Source organism: Alternaria burnsii (assembly GCF_013036055.1).
Source record: "Alternaria burnsii strain CBS107.38 chromosome Unknown 740, whole genome shotgun sequence".
NCBI lineage: Eukaryota > Fungi > Ascomycota > Dothideomycetes > Pleosporales > Pleosporaceae > Alternaria > Alternaria burnsii.
The window spans coordinates 1,042,134-1,063,134 of record NW_024066112.1 but is presented as its reverse complement, the minus strand read 5'-3'; the positions used below and the strand labels follow the sequence as shown (position 1 = coordinate 1,063,134).

Here is a 21,001-nt window from a genome sequence, read left to right as displayed (position 1 = left end):
TCCTTCGTTGTGTTTGTGCTGTGTCCTTTTTACGTCCTTTCGAGGAGATTTGAGGTGATGTTCGGGGTCGGTCGATCTACAAGCCGATGACGTGACTATCCTTGGGTCTACCTAGCTAGGATCACTAGTAAATTCTCGTTTCGTATCCACGTCATCTGCTTTCCTTTCCCATACTGCAGGATATTCGCCAATGTTATTGTCTTACGCTTCTTGATTTGCAGTGTTTGAGTTGTGATGGCTCCCTCATCTCTTGGCTTGAGGCATTTGAAATGGGACTGATCTTCCAAAGGTTTCCTCTCGCCCTAGCTGCATGTGTACATTTATCGAAATTTTCAGGAAGGAATATACTCCTTGATGCAGTCATCAATGAAGCTCGGTTGTGGGCTGTTCCCAACCACATTGTTCCTCGCAATCCAAGCACGATGATCCCCGACCCAAAGTACAATACGACATTGGAGAGCCAAGATTCCGTCCACTGTCGGCTATATGTCTGTTAGGCTGACAAGAATCTTCTTAATTGGCAAATATTGATACGTAACTACCTCGTGGCATAAGAATGGAGTAGAATTTGGCGCGCATCTTCGCACTGTGCTAGGTAGCATGAATTGACATTTACAATCTCAAAACATAGTGTGGTGTAGAAAGCCTCTCTGAGATTTTTCAAATAACGGTAATTGTTTCTATTGGGGTATCCTGGGTCCAGAATGGTTTATCGATGCTTCGCGTTGTATTCTCAAACCAGCCGATGCGACGGAATACGCGAATGTTTTGTTGAGTTTGTTGACGAAGAACGTAGCCGAACGGAGCCCCATGTTTGTTGCGAGCCATGTCTAAGAACCATATACGTTGACCGGTTTGAACGCTGCCTGGTACGTCGTTAGGCATCGAAGTTTTAGCTGAGGAAGGCAATATCTCATCTCCGTCTAGGTAGATCTTGGCTAAAGATACCTCGCGCGCGTCGGTAGAGTTGATGTGGAAATACTCCAGTATTGATTTTTCATCTAGTGAGCGTAAAGGTCCGTTTATGACCAAATGTCCACCAGAGACGGCCCCAAACAGATTGCTTGGGTCCACTGGAAGTACTTCGCATTGTATGGCTTCTGCTACTAGATCCTCTTCCTCAAACGGTCCGGAAAAGGCAACGGCTCCCTCGACAGAAGCCCATGACCATGATGGTGCACGATATGTTGTTGGTCGTTTAGCATGATGAAAATCCTCAGCAGCCGCATCCTGTAACCACATCAACTCAAAATGGAGCGAAGCTTTCCACAAGCCGGCTAAATACCTGTCTCCAGTGATGAGATGCATTTGCTGGGCAACGCCAGATATTGCAGGAAGCTTATCGCTTTCTTCGGTGATCTTCCGTCTGCTGAGATCCATAACGGCGTCTGTCCATGTGTAGTGTAAGAACATGGCTTGTGGAGATTTTTTAACCGTCGAGGCTGTCAAGGGAGAGAAGATGTACGACTCTAATCTGTTGATGCCCATGTCGTATACACTTCTAGGATTCCCACCGTCGGTATATCTTGCAGTTTGACACTCCCACGCCAACTGATAAGACCCGAATGACAGCACGCGTGGAGAAAGCAGACGCTCTTGGAGAGCCCAAGCTCTCTGATTGAGTGGCTCCTGATCTACACGACGCCAAAATTGCCAGTGTAGCGATACCTGACCGAAGCTGCCATCATCACAACTCCAAGGAAGATCCTCGACGATTATCTCACGTTCCGGTCGGACTCTTTTCGAGAGAAATCCGTCAGTACATCGCGATGTATTTGTCGCTGCTATGGTTGCAAATGCATTCTGGTAGATGCTTGCCATCCTCGCAATTTCTCGATGCTTATCTTCAACGCTATCTTGTACAATGCACAGCGAATCGATCCACAGGTACTTGATTCCCAGCTGTCGCGAGAATCTGATGGCATCCTGAATTGTCTGCGGTAAGTCTGTGATTCGAATACCGGCTTTGTGGCTTTCTATATTCCCAGTCAACGTCCGTATTGGTTGTGGACCACCCCAACTATAGCTTAGAGCGCAGTAATGATGCTGCTCGTTGCGAGGAACATGCAGTCGGACTTTTTCGTTACTAATATCCAAAACTCTTGTTGGCAACTGTGGGACCCTGAGCTCGGGACAATGTTCGTGAAGCTTGCACTGCTCGATCCATGATTTAGCTTGCTCGGCACTCGAATCGACGTTGTAATTAACTGGAGACCATTTGATATCTGTTGCCGCAGGATCTTCTGAGTATCGTGGCAATGTCAGTTGTAACAAAAGACTATATATAGGAGTTTGTGGGCAGTACGAACCACGATGAGCTAAAATGGACCACTCAGTGTCCAACAATGGCAAATCCTCGCCATCGCATTTGATACGGATCTGCAGAAGATCTACGGAGCGCCAGGTGTCCAATTCGTTCTTGAACTTCAAGTACCGGACATTGATGACGACCTTGGCGTCTGGGCTGATCGTGCTTGAGCGGTGCTTGAGTCGGTTGATCAGGTAGCTACACATGCGACATTTGGCCGATGCTGCAAGCAAGTCTTTCGGATGAAGAAGCGATGTAAGACCTTCCTTACTCCTAGACATATCAAGATTTGCTCTGCTTGATCCAAATCCACATACACCCCAACAGACTGAGCACGCTTTGTGTATCCCGGGTTCCACGATGTCCATCAGGATCAGCTGGATATTGTTCAGTACTGTCCGGGCCTTGTTATAAGAACCGAAGCAGACTTGTCTTTTTCGGGGTCTGAAGATTGAGTGAGAGCTGTATATAGAAATATGTCGTCCAAGAGAAAAGTTGCAGAAGCAGTGATGTGTATGATAACGGGTGGGGCAGACAGCACAGCAAAGTAATCCCGCCCCCACAACAGTCAGTAAGCGGCAGAGATGGAATTCAAACATCAAAGGAGAATCAGTATATATGGCTCACGGTTCTTCCATTTGTATGCGACGTTGTTGATGGAAACTTTGTACAACCACTTCAAAATCTTACCTAGTTATCTGCGCATTTTCTCAATGGTTCTTCTTTGCTCTTTTGTCTGTATACTCGAGACTTCCAAAGCTTCACAAAAGCTTATCGCAATGGCTATCTTCATCGTAAGTTCCCATAGGAATAAGAGCTCGTTTTTAGGTGCATCCATCCAGAGAGTCGCCACTTCCGCATCCAGGGAGCAGTGTCATCACAAGCTGTAGCCCGTGTCCTAGTAAGGAATGAGCCTCCGTGCTCGTCTGCTCACTTAACCACTCACTCACTTACTTCAAAGACTTGACCTCACCAGACAAGCAAAACCACTCAAGGTCGTGACAGAAACTTCCTTCATTCTCCACCTTCACCAATCCAGGACACCTTGATAATTGTCAGACGCCTGCATAAGCAAAATGTCTCCATACTTCGACAGCTACAACACCTCAATCCTGGCCATTCCAGCCTACGTCATCCGTAAGTACAGTCTCTCCTATAAGATGTCGAGCGCAATTTGTCGTTTAATCTAGCTCGCTCATGCCCAGTCACATTCTTGCCTCACGTCCTCGCTATCAATGTTGCTATGCTGGGCAACTTGCTCGCCTGGGACAATCGCAATCCGCGTTCTAGCGACCTGAAAGCTCAGCTCAAGCAGCGCCTACCAGCTGTAACCTATGCCAAGCACGAGCGTATGGAGGCCTGTCATGCCAACAGGATGGAGGTGAGGACCTGCAAAGCCCTTGCTCATTTGGCTGTCGAACTGATAAGGACAGAACCTCCCTCTCTTCATCGGAGCAGTCGTCCTAGGAAACATGGCTGGACTGGCCCAGAGCGATCTTGCTGAGTTTGGCGCTTGGTGCTTAGCTGTCAGGATTGCATACACAGTTGCCTACATCACGACTTCGACTCAAGCGCCTACACTCATTCGCAGTAGTCTTTGGATCGCAGGTGTCTCGCTGTGCTTCCGCACTATCATTCGGGCTGCAGGAGCCATGGCTGCAGAGGCCTAGATCGGCGAACGATGTTCGGCTGCATCGAGATACTGAAGCATCAGACTAGATTGATGATCAGAACATAGCGCAGATAGGAGCAAGAAGGACATGGGAAGACTATCTAAGGTGACAACAATGTCAATAATGTCTGCCTTACAGTAGCCATGGTGTCTACTCGGTGATGTGGTGTTGTCCTCTGAGAGATACGGGAGCCTAATATAGGGGAATGCAATGACCTGGAGGATGCTAGTACTTACTGAGAGGTATGCAACTTGGTTCGGGTTGAGCCGTCCTGTTGCCTCGCGCTTTTCGAAAAGCGCAATGCGAACGGCACGGTAGTAGGCGCATTGATCAAGACAAGTCCCCAAAGAGTAGCACGAACTACACATGGACTTGATCGGACGTCGATATACAGCAGTCGCCCAGTCAGTAGTGCGGATAGCTGTGGGTCCTAGAGCTCACGCAATCCTGGGGCAGCTGAGCCGATCGCCCAACCGAACATTTATGGGTGCCTTGGGGTTCCACTTTCAGCCTTCAGGAGAGCCAAAACGTGTCAAGTTCTTAGTAGCGATCATAAGAAGCGCTCCAAGTAAAGGAGCAGCAGGAAGCAAGAAGTCCCTCACCGCAACTCCTTCAACAAAACGACGATAAGCGATCGCCGCCATTGTCACGTGTCAGTGGCACTTGCCAGCTTACGAACAGTGCCCAGACTTCGCCGCGCTTTCCACCACATCTCTTCAACGCAGCCCTTCCTGTGCATCGTTTAGAGTACATCACATCCACCCGCCCCATCCCCGAATACCACCGACTCTCTTGAACCTGTCCGTAAGTCAATCGCTGCTGCATTGTTTTTTCTGCACTTGCTTTGCCCAGCCCATAGCGGGCGCCTGGCCAGCTCTCTCTGGTGGCCTCGAGTCGTCTCCGCAACGGGCGCTCAATACGCCCGCGCCGGCCATGCGACTGCCGTCATGCTGCTCAATACATGCCGATAAGGCCACGATGCTCTCCCCAACACTCTTCTAACAAGTAGCGTCGCAGGTTCGAGAGTCTATACACCGCCTTCCCACTCGACCTCACACTACCACACACACCCACCGCAATCATGGGTCTCACATTTTCGAAGCTCTTCGACAAGCTATGGGGAAAGAAGGAGATGCGCATTCTCATGGTCGGTCTTGACGCTGCCGGAAAGACCACGATTCTCTACAAGCTCAAGCTCGGTGAAATCGTCACCACCATCCCTACCATCGGTACGTCGCCATCTACACGACAAGACCCAACAGGGACAATGCGCTGATTCTTCGACTTCTAGGTTTCAACGTCGAGACTGTCGAGTACAAGAACATCCAGTTCACCGTGTGGGATGTCGGTGGTCAGGACAAGATCCGTCCTCTGTGGAGGCATTACTTCCAGAACACCCAGGGTATCATCTTCGTCGTCGACAGCAACGATCGCGACCGTGTTGTTGAGGCGCGTGAGGAGCTCCAGCGCATGCTGAACGAGGACGAGCTGCGGGACGCTCTCCTCCTTGTCTTTGCCAACAAGCAGGATTTGCCCGTAAGTTGCAACGACAGCGAACAGACATGTGCAAACGACTGATGATGCGATACTAGAACGCCATGAACGCCGCTGAGATCACTGACAAGCTTGGTCTTCACAGCCTCCGACAACGTGCCTGGGTGAGTTTCGAGTCACTCCTACTTCCAAAGCGTCTCCACTAACTCCCTGCAGTACATCCAGTCGACTTGCGCTACCTCCGGAGACGGTCTCTACGAGGGTCTCGAGTGGTTGAGCAACTCCCTCCGCAAGGCCGGACACAACTAAGTTCGGCGGGCGCGAACCGTAATGTAGCGAGTCACGAAAATGCCAACCGTCTGCTAGCACAGACCCTCTTATAACGAACGCCCGCCCCATCGTTGTGGCAGAGCCCAGCCACGACGCATCTCTACAAAACCACGGACCCTGAAATGTATTTGCATCGGTGTCAAATGTCAGATCGGATGGTGGAGCGGGGAGACACATGGTTTCTCTTCTCTTTTTCACCATTTGGAGTTTGTGTGAAGTACTATGCCATTTCGTTTCTGGGATCGTTGGGAAATCAGTTCTCTGGTTACTTTACGTGGTACTATCAAATTTGAGTCTCTTCTTACTATTCACCGCTTTGATTGCATGTGTGTAGAGTGATTGCAGTTTGCTTCAAGATATTCATTGCTTCTTTCACATGTAGGACTACATTGCGCAAATCGTAATACATGCCAGAACGCCAGTCATCCCCATCCAGACCCTCACGCTACCCATGCAAGGCGAGAAATATTGAAAGCTTGCTGATGGGTACCCCATGTCAAATGGGGCCCATGTTCGTTACTGAATTGGAATACTTTGCCCATGTTTAAGACGCGGGTGCAGCCTGCTGCCCATGTGAGCTCTTCGGCGGTACGTTCTCCTTGGCTGCCGTGATTGGTGGGAGTAGACCCTTCTCAGCCCAGAGGTCGACCAGCGGCTGCATGGGCTCGATTTCCTTGTCGCCGATCAAGTTGAAGAGCTTGCCGACGTTGATGAAGTGAATGAAGCACGTGTTTAGCTCCTTGTACGCGCTCACGTTCCAGAAGGGATCTAGCCAGTGGCCGTGGTAAATGTGTGCATAGCACCGCATCATCTGGCGGTAGATACTCTTGATGTCGCCTTCAAAAGTCTCGGGAAAACCAGATGACTTGCCGAGCCACTCACGCCCGGCGAGTTGGGACAATGGAGCATTGGAATTGCTAGGTGGGAGAGGCTGTGGGGTTGATGTGGGCGTCATGGAACCAGAAGCGTACGTCGATGCTCCGATGGAAATGGCTGTGGTGTCTGTGGGGAAGATGTTTGGGTCGTTGATCTTACCTACAATCCACTTTTGTACGAGGTTGATGTACTGGATTGCAGGGATCTTGATGGGCTTCTTGTTGTTGTCCAGCCAGGTGTAAGTATGGCCGCTGGCAGACATTGTAGGACATGTGTCTGGGTTGCAGACAGGCTTGCCTGTCCTGTCGTCTACTACCTTGATGATCTCAATCATCTGCTCCAGTAGCCGGTACTGCTCAACAACTGGTCACATACTTAGCGATATCGGGATATTGGGAAAATCAAATCATACCCTGATGTGCGAGCCATTCACCCTCTTCGACAAGCTTCGGCTTTGCAGCCAAAGTCATAAAGTTACCCTTGACAATCAAGTTGGAGTACTCCTCGCGGAAGAAGAAAGGCGGTCTGCGGGAGCCAGATGGCACGGACCCATCCGACGGAGCACCTTGGCTTTCGAACGACATGGCAGACGACAAAGCTGGAGAATGCGGCATAGGCGGTTGGCCGGGAGGTTGTTGAGAAGTTGGTGATGCCGAGTATGGTGTTGTTGGTGATGCAGAGCCGCCTTTGCCCTGCTGCTGCTGTTGGCCCTTGTTGGATCGACCAGCCAATCCTTGGCGACTATCGGTGAAGTTGTTAGAAAGAGGAAAAGACAACTTAGGCCTCGGACGACGCTTGTTATAACACGATAGGACGGCAATGTGACGCCGAAATAAGGTGCATATCAAAAAGTGAAATCGTGAGACGACATGCAGCAAATGGCCTGAAACATTCAGGGTGTGTACTGGGGGTGGGAAGCGCGAGCATTTGAGGAAGGGGAGCATGTGCCAAGCAACTTACACGTTTGCGAAGAAAGAGGCCATGATTTGCGGATTCTGGCAATCTAGTGCGGGGGGTACGGGGCGGATACGTCCAATGCACCTAGAGAGGCCGGCTTATGAAGGTATGCAAGAGGATTGAGGGGGAGGATGTTGGTGATACGTCTCGAGCGGGCACGCTTTTTGGGCCCACTCTCCTAAGGGCTGCATCGAGAAGGGGCGGCGGGCTAGGACCGTTTGGGATAGCGCGGTTCTCATCTTGTGGTGATCGGACTTTGTTCACTTGAGCTACCAGCTGCTGCGCGTAACCTTTACCGCAACTATCACGTCAATTCCATTCGCAAATCGGGCACTGCGGTCGCGTCGCTACATCTCGACTTTTCCAAACACGGCACCGACAAAAAGCGCAAATCCAAGCCACCAACCGCGACCATGTCCGACGCGGGCCACGACCCTACGCTCTCCGACGACGACGTCAATGGACAGGCAGCGCCTGCTGAGAATGCCGACGAGGGCACTCCGCTGAACACTGTCGAAGAAAACGGTCTCGAGGATGATGAAGACGACCTGTTTGGTGACGGCGACGACGGCGACGCAGCTGAAGACGCGCCAGCGTACGTCGCGAACAAATCCAGTACCAGTACCAGACTGACATATCCAGCTCGCCCCGAAAACTCGACGATGCAGAGCTCGATTCAGGCGACGATGAGGGACGGACAGATCCCGTCAGGGCACCCGAGGCCGTAGAGGAGGTCGAGCAGCAGACATTCGCATACATGGACGCGGACCTGGCGCGGCATCCCGTTCCTGAACCCACAGACAACGAGCTCTACCTCCTCAAAGTCCCACGCTTCCTGTCCTTCGAGGACAAGGCATTCGATCACAAGACCTTCCAGCCACCCTCCACAGACCATCACTCCAAGGTCGCCGCGTCCGAACACTTCTCAGCATACGACACCGCCATGACCACAGTCCGATGGCGACGCTCACCCTCAAACAACGCTCTTCTACAGTCCAACGCTCGCATTCTTAGATGGTCGGACGGTTCCCTGACCCTCCAGCTTGCAACCGACCCGACGGTCCAGTACGACATCGACGCGAATACCCTTGCTCCACCACAAGTGAACCCTAAAATCCCCACCCCAACGGCTGTCAGAGACGAGAAGAATGGTAAGACAAGCTCCAAGAAGGAGAGCTACACATACCTTGTTGCGCCGTACGAGGAAGCAAACGTCATGCGCGTCACGAACAAGCTTACAGCATCTCTCAACGTCGTCCCTACATCAAACACGAAAGACGCTGCGCTGGAGAAACTGCAAAACGATCTTGCCAAGGTTGCAGCAAAGGGCCGAGACGATGCCGACCAAGCTATATCCTTCATCGACGTAAACGAAGACCCCGAGCTCCGTCGACAACGTGAAGAAGCCACATTCAAGGAGAAGCAGAGACAGCTGCGCGCTCGCGAAAAGCATGAGGAGCGTCAGAGAGAACGCGCGAACCGTACCATGGGTCGCAGCGGCGGTCGTGCGGCAGGAGGAGGCCTCGATATCGATGGACTGGAAGACCGCGCAACTCGTAAACAAGGCAAGAAGAGAGGCGGTCTACAGTACGACCTGAGTGACGATGAAGATCTCGGTGGTCCAAGGAGGAACAGAGAGGACAGCTACGAATCAGAGGACGGTTTTGTCGTTAACAGTGACGAGGAACCAGAGATTGTCAGTGACGATGATGATCCAGATGAAGGCATGGCCCCGAGTCCAAAGCGTGCACGGGGTGGTGTTGCGGCAGACGATGACGACGACGATGAGGTTGTCGTTAGCCGGACGAAGCGGAGACGTGTCGTTGACGACGACGATGATGATGAGTAAGCTCTTCAAAGAGGATTTCGTTTGCGTAAAAAGCGTTTCTATATTCTCAGCTGCTAAAACGAGAGCTCGGATCTAGCAACAAATGCTAGAGGAGTGGAATATGGCAGATATCTTGACGGCACGGTCTGTGCGATGTACATTTCAGGATCCCTTGGAAATCCGTATACTTTGAATATGGGTCATCAGCATAGCCAGGAGTTTGGACGCATCTATGCATTACACCTATTAGTTATACTATTGATACATTACACGGAGCATGGTGTCAGTTCATGTTGAGGTTTTATGTCTGAACAAGACCAGCGAAATACTGTGCGATATAACTTGTCAGTTCCGTTTGTACTTCTATAGGCCACCACATGCGATATTCACTAGTCTGGTATACTAAAGAAGTACAGGGTTATGGATTCTGGTAAGGCCTCATACTCCCTGGGATATCCGCTTATATCAGATATCCGCTTGCCTCTTCTATGCTAGTGCGCTGCATGCTCGATTCGTGTACATGTATGCTCCAAATGCGTGTGTTGAGTCACTCTAACTCACGCATATTCATGTAGCATTCCGGACAAACTTTCTGCCACAGTCACTCAGAATAGGTACTCGAATAGTCATTCGACATGTCCACTCAAGAACCTCTCCGTCTAGGATGGATAGGCCTCGGATCGATGGGCCTGGCCATGGCAACAAACATCCAGAAACACCTTAAAGAACACAGTCTACCGTTGTTGAAGTACTGGAACCGTACAATCTCAAGAGGTGATAGTTTGAAAGATATCGGAGGCACGCCATGCCCCTCAATTGCAGACCTGGCTCAAAACTGTGATGTGATATTCATCTCAGTACGTACCTCCGTGCGATAATCATTATGAAAGATCCACCTTTAATGATTGACAGGTCAGCGATGATACAGTCCTCCGATCTGTCACAGCGACCATCCTAAGCAGCGGCTCCATAACCTCCAAAACTTTTGTCGACACAACAACAGTCCACCCTACCACCACATCAACTATCACCAACAACTTCACCTCCGCGGGCGCCTTCTACATCGCCACCCCCGTTTTCGGCGCCACGCCCCTCGCCGTCGCTGGCCGTCTGCTGGTTGCCGTCGCTGGCCCTCCTTCTGCTATCGAACTTGTTCTCCCTTTTCTCGAAAATGTTATCGCGCGCACTGTTATCAGAGTTGGTTCCGAGCCCTCCCAAGCCCTTCTGCTGAAAACGACAAGCAACTTCATTACTGCGGGTCTCATGATGCTCCTCAGTGAGGCGCATGTAGTAGCTGAGAAAACGGGGCTGCCAGCATCTGTTCTTGAGTCTCTGGTTGAAGAGAACTTTGGAGCCTACGCACATGGTGTTTCGAAACGTTTGACTAGTGGGAACTATCTACCTGCTCCTGGCCAGGCACCTTCTTCAGGGTTGGAGCTTGGAATCAAGGATGTCGGCCATGGAGTTAGTCTTGCGAAACAAGCGGGTATGACGTTGGGTATTGGAGAAATGTATCTTGGGGCAGCGGAGGAGGCGAAGGCCTATGGAGATGAGATGGGGAGAAGATGTGATAGCAGTGCTGTTTTTGGAATTGTGAGGAATAGAGCTGGCTTGGATTTTGAGTCAGACCGTGTTAAAGAACGAGATACGGAGAGGTAGGGCGAGGAGATGAAGTAATAATTAACCTAGCAGGCAAATAGTACTCATAATACTTAGGGAACAGATGGCGGCGAAGTCGTACGCGAAGAGAATAGAGTAAGTAATTCCCTTGAGTCCCAATGTTTCACAGATTTCCCGACGATGTTCCCGACCATAAATTGCTTCCACGCTCTTCTCAATGTAGCGTCGGAAGGCTGGCAAGGCGTACGCAAGGTCGTCATTGCAGAAGTAGAGGCAGAATGAGAAGCTGTGGAAAAGAGATAGACAGCTTATTTCGGGCCGGGTCATTGGTGATATACAGTGATTAAAGCAGTAATTTTGACAAATGATTGAGATTCTTTTGCATTCAGGCGATCCTTTTTAGTCTATGCAAGATTGAGTGAACAAAACTCGTCTATATCCAGATGATCTAACTCCCCAACTACGCACCTCTCTCCGCAGCTTCTCGTTCTGCCTCTACTTCTGCAATGACGACCTTGCGTACGCCTTGCCAGCCTTCCGACTTCTGGACATGGCTGACTCGCTTTGGCAAGTCCTCCAGACCCTTGAACTCAGCTGGTAGTACCTTGTCTTGGAAGTACTCCTTCTGCTCTGGAAGTGCAAGCTCTACGGCGTTCGCAAACTTGGCCGGGTGCGCTGTTGCGAGTGCAATGTGGTGTGTGGATGGTGGCTTAGATACCTGAGCCGAGCGTAGTGCCGCATGGATGCCGATGGCGGAGTGTGGGTCCAGGACATAGCTCTTTGACGCCTCTGCGTTGAAGATGTCTTTGATGGTTTGGATGGTCTCTTCGTCGCTGACACGATACGAAGCGAAGTCGGACTGTGCTGCTTCGAGGATCTGCTTGTCGACCGCGAAGCCACCATTTGTCTTCAAGTCGTTGAGCCAATTCCGTACATGGTCGCCAGCTTGGCTCCTTCGTTGCGATACCGCATCGGAGTTTGTGCTGTATACGTCGTACGAGAGGAACCAAAGCAACCGCTCGAAGTTGGATGAGACGAGGATGTCCATAGCCGGGCTCAGTGTCTCTTTGACTCCGCTCTCATGTGCCTTGGCGCCATCTTCAGGAATGCCGCCCTCGGCCTTCTTTCCGTGCACAGGCTTCTTTTCGTACTTGCCGGTCTCCCAGAAGCGGTGCAAGATGTCGTTCTCGTTTGTAGCAATGACGAGCTTCTCGGCTGGCAGGCCCATGCGCTTCGCGAAGAAGCCAGCAAGGATGTCGCCAAAGTTGCCCGTGGGCACGACGAAGCGGACGGCGGACGCTGGGAGGAAGGAAGGTTGCTTGATGAGGTCGAAGTAGGAGTAGAAGAAGTAGGTGATCTGCGCGAGGATACGAGCCCAGTTGATTGAGTTGACGGCGGCGAGGCGGTGCGTCTTGTTGATCTCGGGGTCTGCGAACAGGGCCTTGACAAAGTCCTAAGACGCGTTAGTTCTGTATTGCGGATCCGCTGAGGGTGCATACCTGGCAGTCGTCGAATGTGCCGTCTACAGCCAGGTTGTGCACGTTGGCGTCCATGACGGTCGTCATCTGCGCTTCCTGGATCGGGCTGACCTTGCCATGCGGGTGCATGATGAAGACAGACACATCCTTCTTTCCGCGCAGGCCGTAGATGGCTGCGGATCCGGTATCACCACTTGTCGCGCCGATGACGGTCAGATGTTCCCGGTCGCGGCCGGTCTTGCCCTGGTTCTTGCGGACGAGGAAGTACTCGAAGAGGTTGCCCAGGAATTGCAGCGCGACATCCTTGAAGGCGAATGTAGGTCCGTGGAACAGCTCGAGCAGATGCAGGTTCTTCTCCTTGTCGAGTGTGACGGTGGGCACGACGTCCTTGGCGCGGAATGTCGAGTAGCTGCGGTGGATGATGTCCTTGAGGTCTGCAGACGGGATCTCGGACGGGGAGATATAGAGGGAGAAGATCTCGAAAGCGAGGTCTGCGAAGGAGAGGTCCTTCCACTTGGACGCCCAGTCATCGGGCAGCGTGGGGATTTCCTCGGGGATGAAGAGGCCGCCGTCGGAGGCGAGACCCTTGAGGACAACTTCCTCGAAGGAGAACTATGCGTGGTTAACATATGACTGAGCGCAATCCCCGCCGGTCCTTCTCACGTCATAAGATCCTCCTCGGGTACTCAGGTACCGCTGCGATGCTGTGTGAGAGGCCATAATGTGCAGAGTCAATCAATAGTCCAGCGCGACACAAAATGAAAAGCGAGAAAAGATGACAGTCGCTGTGTACCTATCAAGGGCAATGTAAAGTAACAGTCCCCGTGGGGAAAAATGTTGTTGTAGCTCCGGGATCGCAGTTGAGTCAAGGGACTACATCTCGCCCTGTCAAATTCCAGACCTTATGCACGCGTGGACTAGACTGCCACATGATGATAATTGGTGTCTCAGTAACTTGACTGACAATCGCCTACGAACGGAGCCGCACAGCGAAAGCTTCATGCTTCATCCAAGGCAACTGAGTTTGTCCTGCTGCCCCGCCATGCGCACATGTCCTGCCCCGCCGTCCGCTGTGTCTGCATCAATGGCGATGTCGGCACCAACCCACGACAACATTGGTGCATACTCGCCCATACAAATCAGCTGGTTTCTCACGAGCTGCTGCGAACACCTTAGGTAGAGACAAGCATTTCCCATATCCTTGTTTTTGTAGACCAGGACACTGCGCATAGAATTACGGTATGCTTCGACGATAACAACCCAAAAAGACCATATACTTTCTCGTTATGAATAACTCGTGCAGTAAGACGGAACCCGGTCATACCTAGATCTGCCTGCAATACAGCTTGTTGGAAATTCGTCTACACTAGAAGAGATTGAAGTGCCTACCGACCGACTGATCAAACTACATCATTGCTATACACATACTCTCCATACATATGCAAGTTTTCTCAGAATGCAGCCTAGATCACTTCACGATAAATCTGCGTTGTGAAACACCAGGTTTGAAATCTCAAGTACCTCCGGTCTCTACAGCGATACGAATGGACCGTAAAATCTTGCAACAAGACTCTCTTACCATAACCTATCATTCGCATCGCCGCAGCGCTAGAAAAGCTGCACAATCAAATTGCGTCCCAGAAAGTTTGAAGACGTGCTTCCTTCGGTATCAGAGCTGATATATACTGCCATGATATCCCACGAGTACGTGCCGCACTGGATGCATACTTCAGCTTGACACCTCACGATGTCCGCATTCATGGCAGAGGCCGCAGTACTTCAAGTATTTTACGAATCATGCTCGTAAGAGCAAAGCGCTGCGAGACTACTACCAACGCTCCGCTATCAGAAAGAAAAATCTGTCTCGATGCGCGGTTCGCAAAAGAGTCCTGTTCATCTTGAAGTGGAGTTTGATCAAGGCTAGACGAACCGCAAGGACCATACAATGGATGTCGGCGAAGTTCATGATGTTCGTTGACCAGGCTACCGTGAAAAGATCCGACCTGTAGTGCCGTGTTTGCTGCCTACGAAGCTGCTTATTTCTCCTCTTTTGTAGGCCATGATGTAACCTGGAGGTACACAGTGTGTTCCGCGTTGAAAGACGAGCTTGACCTGACTTGATGTATACTTTTGAGTAGATGTTGATTGTCAGGTATGGCTTGGAGAGAAGGACCCCGGAACTTCTTGTAACCTCGAAGAGGCCCGTTCCTTGGGAAAGATGCACAAAACCAGAATGCACCCTGGAGGTAGTCGCGGCGTTTCCTATTTGGGAAGACCATGACAAGTGATAGTGTATACCTTCACGCTACAGTTTGCTCCTGTGAACGGTGAGCATCATCGTACCATGTGTTGCGCACGGCCAGTCGGCAGCACGCCGGCGATTCAGTGGGGCCGGCAGAACTTCGGCAGCAAATTCTCGTCTACGAGTGCAAAAGTTGCGCTTTTTTGTCGGTGCGCGCTGGCCCGTGCGCAACTTCCAGTGCATACTTAAACTCGTCGTTCCAGAGCTCTTACTCGGCAGTTGACCAGTAATTCACCCCTCACCCCCTACATTGGGAATTCACCACTAACAGCAGTGTAGTACTTCATAGAATCATTTCTAATAGTATGCATCCTCTTCTGAGTTACTCTAAGTAGCCACAGAATCTCCATCCTGGTTGATGACTATCAGCCTCGGTGTCCTAGAGTGAGGCCTTATTTACGATTGCTTCGGCGATCGTGGCGATGACCTTGTGCTGACCAGCTGTGGACTTCGGTCACACTGGAAGGCAGGACGTTGACGGCAATCTGACAGGCCTTCTTTTTTCATTGATCTTTTCTGGCTTGCCAGTTGGTCGAGGAAGAATATTCTCCACAACTCCGCAATCCCAATCCGTCATCTGGACTCCGCATCCTCAATACCCACATGAACTTTATCTGGTACATGCGCTTGTTGATAGTGGCAGCAATGCATGGAAATCTATCAATCTATGGGAATCGCATCTCCCCAAGCACTTCTCAGCACCAGCCATACTTCTCGTTCGCGATCCAGTCAATTTTGTCAGCCACTGGTCCATCGTGTTTAGGGTACCACTGCAAGCACGCGATGCTCTCCGTGTCCCTATGAACTACCTCTGCAGCTGGGTCCAGCGTCTTCGCAGCTGCTAGCGCCGCTGGTGAGGGTGCCCACATCTCTACATGCTCCATCTTCCATTTCTGTGCCTCTTGCTGCGCCATGGCTAATAGTGCTGCAATAGCAGCATCGTGACCCTGGTTCACGGATGTGCCATTCGTACTACCCGAAGAACCCTCCCAACTGCCATCCTCAATGACCAGGCGTAAGATATGCAGCGTGTTGCCCTTGGCTTCAGCAGGATTTCCGTTGTACCACATTCTTGTCCAGTAACACCAAATGCGTTTGCCCTTCTCCGTACCGACAACAGCGCCTTTAATTTCTGGTTGCTTGCCATGCAGCTCGTTACCTACAAACTCTTCACGCGCGTGGTGCCACCGAATAGTCTCGATATTGGGTATCAGAGCGACTGCAGTGTTGCTGTCCTTCGGTCGCGACTCTAGATTCCGGCGGACAGAGGCCATGTCGATCCTGCACAGCTCCTCCAGATCCTCTGCGTACAAAGGACGGGCAGTGGGTAAGCTGCTCGTGTCCTGAGAAGTGGTCCCAGGAATGGAGACATGTGATGAAGTAAAAGGCTCCCAGCCAAAGGTATTGTAGAATTTCTGTCTTTGTTAGAAGTGTGTCGTCGTAGGGTGTCCAAGTTGCCCACCTTCCCGATATCAGAATATAGGATCGAGAACAGACACTCTTGTCCATCTTCTGTCTGATAAGTTTTCAACGCCTTCCCAAGCTCCGTCATCATTCTTTGCGCATATCCCCGCTTGCGCAGATGGGTTGCACAGAAAACACTCCCAATACCGTGACATATGACCTCCTTCAGTTCTCCGTTTTGCCACACGAGTGCCTTCTTCCGGTATGTTTCGCAGCTCGCCAACGGCAGTCGAGTGCCCGAATCTGGATCCAAAGGGTTATTTGGTAAAGATGTGTCAACCAAGATCCAGTACGAGATGCCGCCATCGCGCGTGAGAGCCTGTTGTGAAAGAGTAGCCTCACGTCGGAGGTAGGCGGGAAGGGAGAGTGCACCGCGCCATTCACTCCCATTGAGTTTGAATTGTATCTGCTTTTCGGCTTCGGTAGGGTGGACAAGTGCTAGGGAAGGAGCGTCGCCCTTGTTGAGGTTCTCGAGAGCAGGTGTGATAGCCATGTTGTAGGCGGATGTATATCTAGGTTTGGTACGATGGGTTGGCTTGACCCTTTGCGAAGCTAGCTAAGCTCTTATATCTACTGTTCGACAATACTTGTCGTAGGGCGTGACAGGCGTGGATTCGGTCCTGCACAGATGCAGTCTTCCAGATCAAGAGGCTGTAACAACCCAGCAAGGGAAGGAATAGCGGGTCCAGCTACGTCGGCACGGATCTAGGATTCGGATAGCTAAGGAATAAAAGGAAGTTGGTACATGTAGCTCTTTGTTTAGTCCAGGACGCCCCGCGTTTTGACGACTCCATTCCGCCTTGATCTCCGTGTGATCTTATAGCTGACCCCATATCTCCACAAAGGTGTTCCGAGCATACATCATGTTGCTCGCGGCCCGAGGTGTGCCGTAGCAAAGCGAGAGTTCGATGTCACAGCTTACGACGGGTCATGTGCGGGTGTCCGATTCGTGAGTAGCTCGTGTCTTGCATCGGGCCAGGCATCGGAGCAGGAATTTGCTTGTCATATACTCACACGCTGCGCACCCATTGGCAGCGTCTCCGATACCTATTACAGACATTGCTTCTTCTCAGCCTTGTGCGACGTGCGTGCAGGCTCGTGACAAAATGGTTAGCGGCAGTTGGGCTAGCGGGACCAGCCCACTGCACGATCATCTGGGCGAGACGCCCATCTCCCGCGCTCCAGAGCGGCGTAGTATCCTTTCACAACAACTAGTCATCTCTGTTTTGCTGAATACTGGCGGCACTGTAATGGCTGTACATCAATACTTGGGTATGCGCTGTTGTGGCACATAGCTACTGCCTCTGCTCTCACCCTACTGGCGCCGTTGCCCGTTTCGCTCGCTGTTCCGCGATAGCTCTTCGATCTCTCGCCAGCCTGCGCCCTGAAACCCTTACGCCGCTGCAAGCTGCGGTGCAAAACGCCTGCTCTTCTCTTGATCTCGCTTTGCTTCTTCTTCGTCCTCCTTCAGTTAGTGCCCATCAGTCGGTGAGAGGCCTCCGGCAACTGGTGGGGTGAGTGACAAGGCTACATTCAAGTAAATTGAGCTGGTCTGAATCACCTAAACACTACACACGTTTGCGTCACCATCGCCCTCTCACTCTTTCCCCTGATTTCGACTAGATACAATTAATTTTTAATATTTGGTCTTCTACTTCCAAGGTCCTCAAGAACTGCCCAATCGCTTCGATAACAACCTTCCACAGGCGAGACTACTATCAATCAGCCTTACAACCGCTGTTTTGGAAAAACCCCAATGGATCCGACTGACACTCGTCGCGATCATGAAGTGGTTGACTTGCTCTCTGATAGTGAGACGGAGGATGAAAACTTCACGAGACGCGAATTGGAAGATTTCGACGCACGATCTGCATCGGAGTTTGCTCACGACTACCCTGGAATGGATGACCCTGTCGCAGATTTTCGCACTCAACTCCGGGAACACGACCACCAATTCATCGATTTGACCAAAATCCCAGACGTTGATGTTCCGCCATCTGACGCTGTTGTGGTAGAAGAACAAGAGTCACAGCCTGAGGGGCGAGCTCCTGAATGGGGAGATGAAGCTACAGTCGTCACCGAAGCGGCCTGCTTGCAGATGGTATTAAGCGTGTTGCCAGACATCTCGGTCGATTATGTTCTCAAGTTGATTCAAGAAAAAACGACAGACACCACGCGAACAACAGCACAGTGCGAGCACTTCCTGACCGAGCTATTAGAGGGCGATCCATATCCCAAAGAGTCGGATGACGCGAACAACAAGAAAAGGAAGAGAGACGATGACGCTGAGAGTGAACTGAGCACCTACGAGAAAGCCGAGCGTGACCCCGAGATCGGTGGTTACGAACATGACGCGTAAGTATTCACTTCTTCACAAATTCTGTGGCGCAATGTTTGTATTCTGCTGGCTTCGCAAATCGATACAGTATTAGATTGAGACACATTGCCATTTTCTGCTCGTATTGAAGGGAGTATTCTGAGGTTTTGCCACGCCTCGAACCATGGAACGATCTCCGTGCTCGCAATGCTGGCATCGTCACGCCTTCTTCGTACCTATCTACCCCTCTCGGCCAGACTTCTGACATTAATTTTCGCAGAACAGAGTTGCTAAAGGACGAGTTTCTCACTGTACCTGTACGGCATATTACGAGAGTTCTCAAGGAAGAAAAGACTCTTTACAAAGCCTACGGCGTTCTTGAACAACAAGTGCGCGATTACGCGCACGTTGCTAAGACGTTTTCGCTAATCAACAAGCCCCGTAACAAGCGCGGTGTTCAACTCCAGTTGATTGAGCAAGGTAGCCAGATACCTAAGGAGTTGCACGCGGCGATAAAGAAGCGCGAAGTCGAAGCGAGTAAGTCGCATCTCGTAGTAGTCTATCTTATGAACCAAATTAATGGTCAACAGCGAAACGCCAGAAGGTCAAAGACGCTAAGTTGGCTGAAGAAGCCAACTTGAAACACGCGGAAATGAACAATGAGATGGGCGAATGTGTATGCTGCTTTGACGACGTTCCTCTGAACCGCATGATTAGCTGCAACGGAGACATTATCCACTTCTATTGCGTAAACTGTCCTCGTCAGCAGATTGAGACGCAGATGGGTCAGTCTCGCTGCAGACCCCAGTGTTTCGGAGTCGATGATTGCAACGGAACATTTACGCGGCGACAATTGCAACAAGTCTTGAGCGACACGACTTTTGAGCGACTAGAGCACATGCAACAGAGAGAAGACTTGGAAGCGGCTGGTCTGGACTTTCTCTCCGAATGCCCGTTCTGCGACTTCAGAATGGAGTGCCTGCCAGTCGAGGTCGACAAGGAGTTTCGATGCGAAAATCTCAAGTGTGGCAAGACAAGCTGCCGACTTTGTGAGAAAGAGTCGCACATCCCACTCAGCTGTGAAGAATCCAAGAAAGACGGCCAGATAACCCTACGACACATCGTCGAAGAAGCCATGTCAGCAGCCCTGATACGACATTGCAACAAGTGTAAGCATCCATTCATCAAAGAACTTGGCTGCAACAAGATGACATGTACGCACTGTAGGAACGTGCAGTGGTGAGTTCCAACATGAAAGTATCATCACTGAAGCTAATTGCAATGCAGCTACGTTTGCTCCAAAAATGTGACCGACTATAACCACTTTGGCGATGCTGTGGGAGGCAAATGTCCTCTACACGAGAATATCGAAGACCGCCATGAACAGGAGGTTAAGAGGGCCGCTGATGAGGCCATGGCCAAAGTTCGGGCTGACAACCCAGACCTTTCAGACGCGGATCTGATGGTGCAGGTATCAGATCGTGTCAAGCAAGCGGAGGATGCGCGCAAAGGTCGAGCAACGGCAGAAGCACAAGCATTCCCTTACCACATGGTTGGAGAGCAGCTCAGACATGCGCCCGTAGGGCCTCCCTTGCCTGCGATACCGGCCTTTGGCCGCCCTCCACCAGTAAATTTGGCCCCAGACCGGTATGTGCACCCTCACCCAGGAGTTATTCCTGTACCCGCCTTTGGATACCGGGTCCAACCGATCCCCTTGTATCAACCCTTCTATCCCGTCCAACATATTGGTTACTATGGTGCTGTTCCACCAAAACAGCCATATCAGCAGTTTATACAACACCCCATGGTTGCGCCATGCCTACGCTGTCATTTGTATCATTTGCCTAACCAATATTGCTAGACCTCGGCCGTTAGACGCCCTTTGGAATATGCTTCCACCCAACCCGCTCCGGAATCTCGTCAATGCGATCGGACCAGACGATGGACGAGCTCAACAAGCACATCGTCCCGCTGCTGTTGGAGCTGTCAATCGTTTCAACCTTGACCGAGTCCAACTTGGTCATCACCACGATCACCGCGACATGTTTCGTCGACCTCAAGAGGCCAACCACCAGGCCCCACAGGTCGACCGGGAAGCTAGAGTGGCTGCTGCCGGGCTTCGGCTTCAAGAGGCCAACCGTGATTATCTTGAGTTTCGACAACAGCGGCGAGACATGAGGCGACTGCAGAGGCTTGAAGCCGATGGCGCTCAGGTGGAAGGACTGCTGCAGCGAGATGCTGAGGCGTATGTTGAAGCTCGTCGAAATGTGGTGGCTGAGAGGCGCCGAGATCGTGCCCCAGCGGTAGTGCCAGCGCTCAGGGCCAGAAGACCGCATGCCCCTTGAGGACGGTAG

At 51.3% G+C, this 21,001-nt stretch overlaps 10 protein-coding genes across 10 annotated transcripts; 5 read left to right on the top strand and 5 right to left on the bottom strand.

Annotated features, from left to right (window-relative positions):
- Positions 1-660: 660 nt before the first annotated feature.
- GT037_005214 (uncharacterized protein) lies at positions 661-2,589 on the bottom strand (the record flags this gene model as incomplete). The annotated part of the gene is made up of 2 exons (XM_038930261.1): positions 661-2,243; positions 2,310-2,589. 2 exons carry the CDS (start codon positions 2,587-2,589, stop codon positions 661-663), a joined length of 1,863 nt encoding a protein of 620 aa, XP_038787211.1.
- A 795-nt stretch (positions 2,590-3,384) lies between these two features.
- GT037_005213 (uncharacterized protein) lies at positions 3,385-3,978 on the top strand (the record flags this gene model as incomplete). The annotated part of the gene is made up of 3 exons (XM_038930260.1): positions 3,385-3,445; positions 3,499-3,689; positions 3,742-3,978. 3 exons carry the CDS (start codon positions 3,385-3,387, stop codon positions 3,976-3,978), a joined length of 489 nt encoding a protein of 162 aa, XP_038787210.1.
- Positions 3,979-5,062: 1,084 nt separating this feature from the next.
- On the top strand, positions 5,063-5,926 carry GT037_005212 (adp-ribosylation factor; the record flags this gene model as incomplete). Its single annotated transcript, XM_038930259.1, has 5 exons — positions 5,063-5,210; positions 5,273-5,517; positions 5,574-5,639; positions 5,692-5,747; positions 5,842-5,926. The coding sequence occupies 5 exons, from the start codon at positions 5,063-5,065 to the stop codon at positions 5,924-5,926; spliced, it is 600 nt and encodes a 199-aa protein (XP_038787209.1).
- Positions 5,927-6,349: 423 nt separating this feature from the next.
- On the bottom strand, positions 6,350-7,664 carry GT037_005211 (protein kinase activator; the record flags this gene model as incomplete). Its single annotated transcript, XM_038930258.1, has 3 exons — positions 6,350-7,044; positions 7,094-7,422; positions 7,642-7,664. The coding sequence occupies 3 exons, from the start codon at positions 7,662-7,664 to the stop codon at positions 6,350-6,352; spliced, it is 1,047 nt and encodes a 348-aa protein (XP_038787208.1).
- A 387-nt stretch (positions 7,665-8,051) lies between these two features.
- Positions 8,052-9,487, top strand: GT037_005210 (leo1-like protein; the record flags this gene model as incomplete). Its single annotated transcript, XM_038930257.1, has 2 exons — positions 8,052-8,233; positions 8,281-9,487. 2 exons carry the CDS (start codon positions 8,052-8,054, stop codon positions 9,485-9,487), a joined length of 1,389 nt encoding a protein of 462 aa, XP_038787207.1.
- Positions 9,488-10,101: 614 nt separating this feature from the next.
- Positions 10,102-11,125, top strand: GT037_005209 (6-phosphogluconate dehydrogenase nad-binding; the record flags this gene model as incomplete). The annotated part of the gene is made up of 2 exons (XM_038930256.1): positions 10,102-10,323; positions 10,379-11,125. 2 exons carry the CDS (start codon positions 10,102-10,104, stop codon positions 11,123-11,125), a joined length of 969 nt encoding a protein of 322 aa, XP_038787206.1.
- Positions 11,126-11,546: 421 nt separating this feature from the next.
- Positions 11,547-13,284, bottom strand: GT037_005208 (threonine synthase-like protein; the record flags this gene model as incomplete). Its single annotated transcript, XM_038930255.1, has 3 exons — positions 11,547-12,539; positions 12,586-13,176; positions 13,228-13,284. The coding sequence occupies 3 exons, from the start codon at positions 13,282-13,284 to the stop codon at positions 11,547-11,549; spliced, it is 1,641 nt and encodes a 546-aa protein (XP_038787205.1).
- Positions 13,285-14,600: 1,316 nt separating this feature from the next.
- On the bottom strand, positions 14,601-14,843 carry GT037_005207 (uncharacterized protein; the record flags this gene model as incomplete). Its single annotated transcript, XM_038930254.1, has 1 exon — positions 14,601-14,843. One exon carries the CDS (start codon positions 14,841-14,843, stop codon positions 14,601-14,603), a length of 243 nt encoding a protein of 80 aa, XP_038787204.1.
- A 718-nt stretch (positions 14,844-15,561) lies between these two features.
- Positions 15,562-16,823, bottom strand: GT037_005206 (uncharacterized protein; the record flags this gene model as incomplete). The annotated part of the gene is made up of 2 exons (XM_038930253.1): positions 15,562-16,281; positions 16,329-16,823. The coding sequence occupies 2 exons, from the start codon at positions 16,821-16,823 to the stop codon at positions 15,562-15,564; spliced, it is 1,215 nt and encodes a 404-aa protein (XP_038787203.1).
- A 1,263-nt stretch (positions 16,824-18,086) lies between these two features.
- GT037_005205 (uncharacterized protein) lies at positions 18,087-20,992 on the top strand (the record flags this gene model as incomplete). The annotated part of the gene is made up of 5 exons (XM_038930252.1): positions 18,087-18,685; positions 18,928-19,184; positions 19,238-19,886; positions 19,935-20,294; positions 20,509-20,992. The coding sequence occupies 5 exons, from the start codon at positions 18,087-18,089 to the stop codon at positions 20,990-20,992; spliced, it is 2,349 nt and encodes a 782-aa protein (XP_038787202.1).
- Positions 20,993-21,001: the final 9 nt, after the last annotated feature.